At 47.7% G+C, this 10,220-nt stretch overlaps 1 protein-coding gene across 1 annotated transcript in view; it reads left to right on the top strand.

Moving 5' to 3' along the window:
• Positions 1–393: 393 nt before the first annotated feature.
• The window catches only part of LOC144819607 (glycine N-acyltransferase-like protein 2), a 68,403-nt gene continuing 58,576 nt past the window's right edge, over positions 394–10,220 (top strand). Inside the window, exon 1 of the mRNA XM_078677428.1 lies at positions 394–494. Coding sequence (XP_078533554.1) covers positions 417–494 — 78 coding nt within the window. The 5' untranslated portion in view covers positions 394–416. The remainder of the gene's footprint in view (positions 495–10,220) is intronic.

Below are 10,220 nucleotides of genomic sequence, written 5' to 3'. Positions count from 1 at the left end.
AACATTCTCCACTAGAAATACCAACAGGATATTTTAATGTACTTCTGCTGTTTTGGTGTATCTGCATTGAAAAAAATTGGCAATTGATCCCTCATCTCAAGCGAGGTGTGGTATCATTGAATTGCAGCCATCGGTGTTTGTCCAGTGACCGGATCTATCACGGTATCTGCATAGCTTTCTTGCTATTTCTTTGCATGGGAACTTTCAGTGGATGACCCCTATTCAGGGGATTTGCTTGCAAAGTTCTGTCCAAAAAAATGTTTTTCATGTGTTTCATGCCATAGCTATCATGCTTTTGAATAAATAGACCATTGCATGAATAGGCATGTATTTTAGGTCATACCACTACAAAATATGTATGTTCTTTGTTTTCTTTAATTTACTTTCCAGCCCACGGTCCATCATATCCTTCCAAGATGCTTATACTTCAAGGCACTGAGCAACTACACATGTTGGAGAGAAATTTAGTCCACAGCTTCCCAGAATCTTTAAAGGTAAAGTTTTTGTTATCTTAACTTCACTCTCTTCTCCAAGAACTTTTCCTTCCTTTCTCTTTCTATTTTTTCCACATAAGCTCTTGGTCCAATGTTTTTCAATTCCCATTCATTGTCAATTTTCAACTCCTTCTTAGATCTTTTGTCTTTCCTGTTCTTGACTGCCATTTCCCGTGCACTTTTGGTCATTATCCTGTGAGAAAATGGGGTGTAATATGTGGTGTGGCTATTCAACATCACTGTGTAATACGCTCACCAACACATTTAGGACCCTTAGGGTCTGTCAAACCCTCAGATCAACCCTGGATAGCTGTGACACTGAGATGCAAGGCTTACACAAAGGAACAATTGCAAAGCAGTTAAACAGCACAACATTTTTTTTATAAAAATAGACTGTATTTATACATGAATTTAGACACTATAACAAAAAAAGATCCACCAGAGAGTTTCGGAGATATAGATTTTCCAAGCAGTAATCAACCAAAGCACTTCCTATATCCTGCTGTCTCGTTATAATTTACTGTATTCTCCCCACCCTGGTGCGGAGACAGCCACAAGATCTTATGACTACCTCACCATCACACTTTATTAAGCTATTGTACTTTAATTGATGATTATGCTGCTATTTGAGCATTGTACTGTATTCTGTGCTGCTATGGCTATCTGATTGTTAAATTATGATGTCATTGTAAATAATGGATGAACTGTTTTTAGCCTGTGCTGTACCTTTACGTGTTTTACTCTTTTATGCATAGTCTGCTGCTTTAACCTTTTGGTGATTTTGATTATATACTGTCTCCCATGCCATAAGAAAACCATTAAAAATATATTTAAAATAAATGCCACTCAACCGAGAACAAGTCTTGGCAAAGTCAACAAATTGGACTCTTAGAAACATTTAAAAGAAAACTTAGGTAAGTGTCAATGCAATCAGTTAGAAGTACTTGGGGTGACCGCCTCTGGCAGAGAGCTAGTCAGGGGGACCAGCAAGCTCTTCAAGAACAGTTGCTTTCACCGAAGAAGCACTTCTCCAGCAGTTCCAGTTGCTTCATCTGCGTTACAATGGATTCCTAGGGAGTGGTCCTTAAGCAAGGGATGAAGGATGCAGGAGATGCACTAGGGATGCGTTAGATGCAATATGGTCGACGGGGTCTACCCACAGGGGTTATCCTGGTCCACGAAGAGGGTGATGGGTACCTGGTTACAAGGTCAATGTCTCAGTAAGTCCTGTCTGGTCTGGCCAAAGTATAGTTGCCACAGGACTACCAGTAGACCGTTGTTGTGGTCACGACTGAGGGTCAGCATATAATCCTGTACTCTCAACTGCATGACCAAGTTTTTCCACAGTAAAATTGTAGTCTTGTTTGTTTACTGTCAGGACATGTATAGTACATCCCCTGTCTAAGCCCTTTGTTGCACCCTGCCTTAGGACTCAGCAGGCATGCCAGAGGAGTGACTTATGAAGAGGTACAGGCAAAGTGGGGGCTTTGCTATTGCTGTCAATGGCAAAGTAGGGCTAGCAGTGCATGACTGCCCTACCTGTCTGCAGTGGTGGACTGTGGGACCCTTTTTACTTCGGGGACCTCTAGGATGGCAAAACCAGTCCTGCAAGCCCTGGCTTACCCCTCTAGCTTACAAACCCTGGCTACCAGGGCACCTTATACTAGAGACTTACAAGTAAGTTAGCCATTTCCAATTGGGTATAGCCAATTCAACATACTTTATGGTCAGGGCACTGCCACTGAGGTCTGGTTAGCAGGTCTCAGTGCACTCTCAGAGTTGAAATACCAGCTGCCGCTGTCAAAAAACTTGGCAGTGACCATACCAAAACAGAACTATTTACTGACACGTCTGCTCTTTATTCTGTAGCTCCCCAGCCCATCTCCATTTGGATATACTGTCTTTTCTTTCCCTCCCCCATCTAACACTTTCTCAATATTATGAGGTCGATTCCGATCCGGTAAAAAAAACGTCCATACGAATCGTATCGGAGCCCTCTCCGTACGACTCGTACACACGCCGTATGACCCGACGAGTACGCGATCCGTACGGTCCACGTCAGGTAAGGGCGATTCGTACGGAAAAGTGCACAATCACATACACACCGTACGGTGCGTACCCCCATGATCGCAGGGGTACGCCCCGTACACCCAGCGTACATGGGGTACGGTGCGTACCCCCCATGATCACAGGGGTACGCCCTGTACACCCAGCGTACATGGGGTACGGGGCGTACCCCTGCGATCATAGGGGGCACGCACCGTACCCCATGTGCGCTGGGTGTACGGGGTGTACCCCTGTGATCATGGGGGGTACGCACCGTACCCGGGGGGGGCGTTCCGTACCTGTTTCGGCACAAACTCTGCTTTTACGGCTGTTTTCAGCTCCCGTAAAAAAGGGTCGTACGGTGCGTACCCGACACGTATCGTACTTGCTGGGTCGTATTAACCAGCCGCGAGCCGTACAGATGTCGGGTACAGCTGTTTCCGACGGAGACTCGCACGGGGATTCGAGTCGTACGGTCTCTGTACGATTCGTACGGAGTCCGGCTCCTAGTACGAATCGTACTTCGTCGTACATACGAGGGACGTTGCAGGGTACAATTCGTATGGGAAAAACGCTCCAAACGGCTGGGGCGCTAGAGGGCGCACGAGCTGAATGGCCGCACTTTAGTGAGGCTCCGGCAGCCCGGCACTTTTATCCTTCGTTATCCTGTTTACCCTGCACCAACTCGTCCGAAAATCTCCACGTTGAGAGAGTGAGTGTTCCTTGACACTCGGGGAAAGTTTGGCGGCTCCACCTTCAAAGGAAGCGAAGTTACGGCAGTTTGAATATCTGGCCCTGAAGGCACCCTGCGACTGTGGAGCCCTGAGACGGGTCGGAGAATAGCGCGACACCGAGGCACACCACGAGGCGACTGGGCCTGCGGAGTGGGGACGGGCGGTTTTCCTCGTTCCTCCAGTGGAGTGGGTGGCGGCTCCTCTCCCTTGCCCTCCCCCTCTGAGGGCCTGCTGGACAGAAGATAGCATTTTGGCGAGGATCCTTGGGCACAGCCGGTTTGTGTGGCTGCGGGCGCAAACTAGTGCTGAGAGTGGCACTTCTGACTTTAAGAGACTTGGACCCGTCGACGCGCCTGGTGAGTTGCGAGGGCGCCGGAGCGAGGACAATCAGCACCTCCGCACATTGTGCGTTTCGCTTTAGCCTGCAGACCGACAGCGGGTGAGCTCCGCAGTGAGGTGCCCCCCCCCCTGCATGCCTGACGGTCCCAAAGCTTGAACGCGAGAGGCGCTCCGGATCCTCGTGCCCTGGAGGGGGGCCTGGTGGCACTGCCGGTTGCGCTGTGACAATATTGCTACCGGCGTACACTGCTCAGCTACAGATGCCAGCCCAGACATAGCGATTTCCCTCCCTACGAACTCCTACTGTGGATGCATCCGAGGCTTCCTTAGTCGACAGTTGGCGCAAAGGAGGCAGCACAACTGCAAAGCACCACCACGCTGAAGAGGGGATCCCCGTTCCACTACAGGCTGCGCCAGGTAGGATCAACCTTCATTTACGGCGTATCGCTTTTAACTCCTCGGCGCTATGGGGAAACCAGACAACAGGCAGCCCAAGCTGCAGTTTGAGCCCGCTCCGCAAAGGAAAGTAACGAGGACTGCGGTGGACAGTGGCCAACCTCGGAGTCCAGCTGCAGAAGTGTCCAACTCGGCCCCCACGGTGCCGGACATTGCCACAATGCTGCAGGAGATGCGCCAGGGCTTTGCCACTGTCGTCGACAAGGTTGACAGGCTCTCAGCCAGAATGGACGGCATAGTCCAGAAAATGGATATTCACGAAGAACGTATTACGGAAGTGGAGCGTAGAATATCCGAGAATGATGACACCACGGCGGCGCATACCTCGAGACTCTCAAGAATGGAGAATGTGCTGCGTGTGATTGCCGCCAAAAATGAGGAGTTGGAAGCGAGGAGTCGAAGGAATAACATTCGCGTAAAGGGCATTCCAGAGTCGACCAACACGGGGAAAATGGAACTCTACATTGAGAAGATACTCATGGCGGCGGTGGGGGCCGAGGTCTTCTCTAACCAATTCATAGTTGAGCGCGCTCATCGCTCCCTCGGGCCTAGGCCCCAGCCAGGAGCACCGCCGAGACCCATCATCGCGCGCCTGCTCAACTATAGAGATCGAGATGCGGCGCTCCGAGCGGCGCGGGCGAACCAGAACCTCACGCACGATGGAGTGACATTTTCTATTTACCCTGACTTTACCCCAGTGGTACAAGAACAACGGCGGAAATTCCTTACTGTTAAGAGGAAACTTCGGGATCTGCACATTGACTATGCCCTTTTATACCCAGCCAAACTGCGAGTTACCCATCAGGGCACACAACATTTTTTTGTCAACCCACAGCAAGTTGAGGATTATATTAAAACTTTGCCTAAACGTGGACGACAACCTACAGATGCTGAGGTTCTTCGTGCAATGATTGAAGGTAATAATCTCTTAGACGCATGGAGATCTATGCACGGGACACACGGGAAGGGTACACACTTCACTGCTCAGGCGAGGTCATGGGCCAGACTGGATAATATACTGTTGACGCCCCAACTTTACACATCACTTGTGCATTCGGCGCATCTCCCCAGAACATATTCAGATCACTCGCCAGTACTTATCACATTGCGGGGCACTGAACTGGGCCCCCCTGTCACAGCATGGCGTATGCAGCCCAAGATGCTACTAGATACCGAATTCCAAGAAGAATTATGGGATGAATGCTTAGCATTTTTTAAACGTAACAAAGATTCAGTACAGGATGTTGAGACTATATGGGATGCATTTAAAGCCACGCTCAGAGGGCTTTGCATGTCGAAAGGTTCTGGGGTGCTTAAAAGTATCTTGAATAGATTGAAGACGTTGGAGTCAGACCTTAGAAACGCGGAGGATACACTCCGAATTTGCCCTGGGAGTGATACACTACAGGTGATTCGGGATAAGTTATCGGAGTATACTGATGAAGCTGCACGGGAGGCGAAGTTCAGGAACAAACACTGGGTGGCCAGAAGATATGGGGAGGGTGAGAGACCCGGGAAGGCCTTGGCCGCAACAATCAGACTTATGCGTTCGCCTACTGTCATACTTGAATTGGAGACGGCAGAAGGGTTACTGCTCAGGGACACCACTCACATATTAAATGAATTTGTAGGACACTATAGTGCGTTGTATTCCTCGACTAGAATAGGAGAACTAACACTAGATGACTACATGGCAGATGTATCATTGGGATGGCTGAGCGATTCACAGAGAGCCTTTCTAAGTGCCCCGTTCGAACTAGATGAAGTGAGGGAGGCTATCATGCACATGAAGTCTGGTAAGGCTACCGGGTTAGACGGAATTCCGATTGAATTTTATAAGACCTTTATAGATTTCATGGCACCGGTGCTGCGCAAAGTATATGAAGATGCTTTGGAGGTTGGTCACCTCCCTGCCTCCATGAGAATGGCCCTCATTACCTCAAGCCTGCTAACAAATGTGATTTGTATAGGCCCCTGTCCCTACTAAATTGCGACGTGAAGATTCTCGCCAAATTGATTGCTGCACGCCTTAGCCTTCTATTGCCTGACCTAATACTCCCGGATCAGGCTGGATTTGTTCCAGGCAGGGCAACGTCGCATAACCTCCGCACTTTTTTTTCAGTCTATGATTCAGTTCATGAGGACCTGCCAATGGCGGCTATTTTTTTAGACGCCACTAAAGCGTTTGATTCATTGGAGTGGGATTATGTCTTCCGAGTACTCGAACGTATGGGCTTTCCACTTATCTTCATATCGTGGATTAGATTGTTATATACGAGCCCGGAGGCCAAGGTCCTCATTAATGGCAAATTGTCCTCGGCATTCCCGGTCTCCAGGGGGACCAGACAGGGCTGCCCCCTCTCCCCGCTCCTGTTTGCCATCGCCACAGAACCCCTCGCAGCTAAACTACGTCAACATCATCGGGATAGTGCGTTGCGCTGTTTTCAAAGGCAGATACTAATCTCAATGTATGCCGACGACATTACGTTATATGTTCGTCACCCTTCTGAGAACCTGAATCCCATCCTTAGGGAGTTCATACGGTTTGGAGTTCTCTCCGGCGTCCAGATTAACTGGACGAAGTCTTGTATTTTCCCACTTACCGCCTCGACACATCGATTTGCATTGGACTATCCGCTTGCCTGGTGTGAGGGAGATTTTAAATACCTGGGAATACACGTTGAAAAAGATAGGGAGGCGTTGATTCGGGCTAATTACGGCACGGTGATGGATAAAATCAGTGATAATATCTCCAGGTGGATTGCCCTCCCCTTGTCCATGGCCGGAAGGGCCTCCCTAATTAAGATGGTGATACTCCCCCAGCTCCTGTATCTCTTTCTGAACATACCATTCCACCCCGGTGCCTTTTTCTTTCGGCTGCTACGCACCAAATTGATTAAATTAGTCTGGGGCGGGAAAACACCGAGACTCAAATGGGAGATCCTTATCAGGCCTTACTCACAGGGCGGCTTTGGCATTCCGGATTTCGAACTTTATTACCGCGCAGCCCAGGCCCACTTTGCTTACTTCTGGGTACGACAACCTAGATATATGCCTCAATCGGCGGCTGAACACTGGCTAGCCCACCCAATTCCACTCGAAGGTGCCTTCTACTCCCAGATAGAAGGCAGTGATAAGACCCCCAATACAGTATTGAGCACCGTAACTGTGTGGCGACACATAAGCTCGAGACTAGACCTGCAGCTCCTATACGCCCCATTGTTGCCTCTGGCTTATCACCCACAGTTACCGCTTTTACAAGAAGCAGGCTTCCAGAAACTACTGAAGAAGATACATGTCCAGACATGGGGGGATCTGTACCATAATGGCAAGTTTCGTTCCAGAGAACAGCTATATGAAGGGATACAACCGACACCTCTAGATGTGTTTTATTATGTCAGACTCAGGCACGGTTTGCAGGCGGTTACACCTGACTTCCCACACGAACCTCCGATACTTGTCCCACTACAGAACATTCTTCTGCATGATAATCCCAACAAACTGGTATCCACACTATACAAATCGATCCGTGCTGATATGGACTATGAAGCCTTGCCGGCCAGGGAGAAATGGAATCAGGAGTTAGCCATACTGCTCACTGACAGACAGTGGGATTTCTGTCTGCAGCAGACGGAGCGCATATCATCCAGCAGTAGATGCAGGATTATTCACTACAAATTCATACACAGATTATATCACACACCGGCACGACTGCACAGATTCCCGTTAAGGGCCACTGACAGTTGTGATAGATGTGGAGCCCGGGGGGCTGATTTCTTGCATCTTGCATGGGGATGTGATCATGTGCGCCACTATTGGGATCAAGTTTTTCAGGCCATATCCAAAATGATTCACACGTTGGTAAACCCGTCCCCGATCTTGGCACTGCTGGGTTATGTGGAACCGCTTCAGGCAGCCTACCGCAGGTATGTGGCACTTGCTATGCTGTTGGCCAAGCGTAGAGTGGCGTGCAGGTGGGGGAGGGGAAGGGCCCCCAAATTCAAGGATTGGGTACAAGACATGGTGTACTGTCAAGAACAGTTGCATACCTACTCTGAACTGTTACCTGTCACCTCTAGACTAGACCTACTGACATATGGGCTCCGCTAAACTGCTATTTGCTAGAGATGGCTGCGGAGGAGGCCTGTGATTGATGATTTGGGAATTGCGCTGATGGGACACTGTTGAAGCCCACATGGGCAATGACAAAGGGGAGAATGTGGAATGCGGATGGGCTCTCAATTGCTGGCGTCGCTGCTCCCCCCCCCCCCTTCCTCACTTTGTGGGCTGCTTCTGCCACCTATGTGGAGACTTCAATCTCGAGTGATGCTGTATAATTAACTGTTATATGCTATGTTTATGGTAGATAGAACAGTTCCCTCTGCAGGTGACAATGGCCCCTCCGGCTCTACTATGCTATATGTCGAGATGTGCTGTGTGTGGTATACCATACCTTGATGTAGGCCCACCTCTGTACTGACGCATGAATTCTTCCCACTTCTAGATTAGATCCCGCACATGCTAAAGTTTAACAAAAAATGTAAAAAAGTGAGACGAATTGACTGTTCATATGGAATATGCATACTGTCATTATGTTCGGATAACATCTGTGAAGCACTATATATGAAGTATTTTTTTATGCATCATACCATCCTAAGTATCTATACCAATAGCGGCCAGCCTCCGGGTTGTAGGCGTGACGCTGTGTACACCTGACAGTAATTAATAAACGTCTTGCACCAAAAAAAAACAAACAAAAAAAAACGCTCCAAACGGCTATTCGGAGCGGTTTTTCCCGAATCGGAATTGACCCCTTTGTGTGCTCACCCTCTCCTTCCCATTTTCTGTGTGATAATTGCTACTATTTTGTCACTTCCCCATGCTCTCTTTTACCATAACTTTATCTTTTGTTCACTGCCATTCCCTTGTTCTGTTCAATTTCTTTTCATCACTGCCTTTGTAAAGAAAGATAAACTTGGAGGCAAGCATAGATTGATGACCTGACATGCTTTTGTACACCAGCCAGTGATTCACAAATGGATTGCTGGTAGGTGTAAACTCATTTCCAAAGTTTGCGATCTCTGCAGCCAATATCCCAGTCCAGGGGTGGGAAGTTGACATTCTAAGGTGTAGTTTACCTTGAAGTACAGTAATGCACTAAAACATGCAAGTTTGTGAGTTTTTCAAACTCGTGTCCCTTCTCTTTACACCCTGGAAAGGGTCGTACATTTCTTTCACCACAGAGCTGTCATACCTCCCCCTTATGGGGAAGAGATCACCTTTAGAATTGCTGAAGGTGTAGAAAGGGGTTTTATTGATGATGTCAAGTATTTTCCCTGCAGGGAAAAAAAAGGGTGTCTTTGCTTAGGAGAGCCAACCTAGTTCCATTTCTACACAAAAGCAGGACATGTACACGCAGGGAGATGCAGACATCTCCACATGTGCGTTTTCTACTTTTATGTACATATGACTGATTTGGTTTAGCTTCCTCACTGTTTTGATTAATTTAGGCTCTATTTGTCTCCCTATTCAAATGGGATCACTATGATAGAGAGCATACATTCTTTATTGGTATGCGCTTTGCATGCCGTATAATACATTGATGTAGAATTATTAATATTCTGCACTTTTATCTCATCGCTCTTTTTTTATCAAGAGTGAATTTTATTTGTTATTTGTCTATTATGCAAAAGTGTTTGATGAAAATCGTTGTTCTCTCTCATTATTATTTTTATGTCAAACTTAAATAGAATTTTGAACAAGGGCAATGTCACACTCAGCTAACAGAGCCTGCATTCTCCTTAGGTTGAGCCTGAGCCAGGGCGCAAGCACTTCTCTGGCGATCTGTTGTAGGTAGAGTACGGAGGAGGAGCACCGCCCATATTTGTCAGTGGCTTGTGTCTTTGTCCTTCGTAACTGCTGGCATCTGATTCGTTAATAGGCTTGTTAGTTACTCCTTAGTACGGCCATGTCATCATTTGTAACCTCCCATGGCCACTTGCCCCTTTACTTGGTTGTTACACAAAATGTGTTCTATTTTCTTTATTAAGTTCCTACATTAGGCAAAGCAGCCAGGACAATGGCAGTCGTTTGTTTCCAATGCCTATGTCTCGAATTTAAATGCAAGACCTATTGCATTGCAAATATTTTT

The sequence above is a fragment of the Lissotriton helveticus genome, chromosome 2_1, assembly GCF_964261635.1.
Source record: "Lissotriton helveticus chromosome 2_1, aLisHel1.1, whole genome shotgun sequence".
NCBI lineage: Eukaryota > Metazoa > Chordata > Amphibia > Caudata > Salamandridae > Lissotriton > Lissotriton helveticus.
Note: the sequence above shows the minus strand (reverse complement) of the source record. Positions and strands in the feature narration are given on the sequence as shown.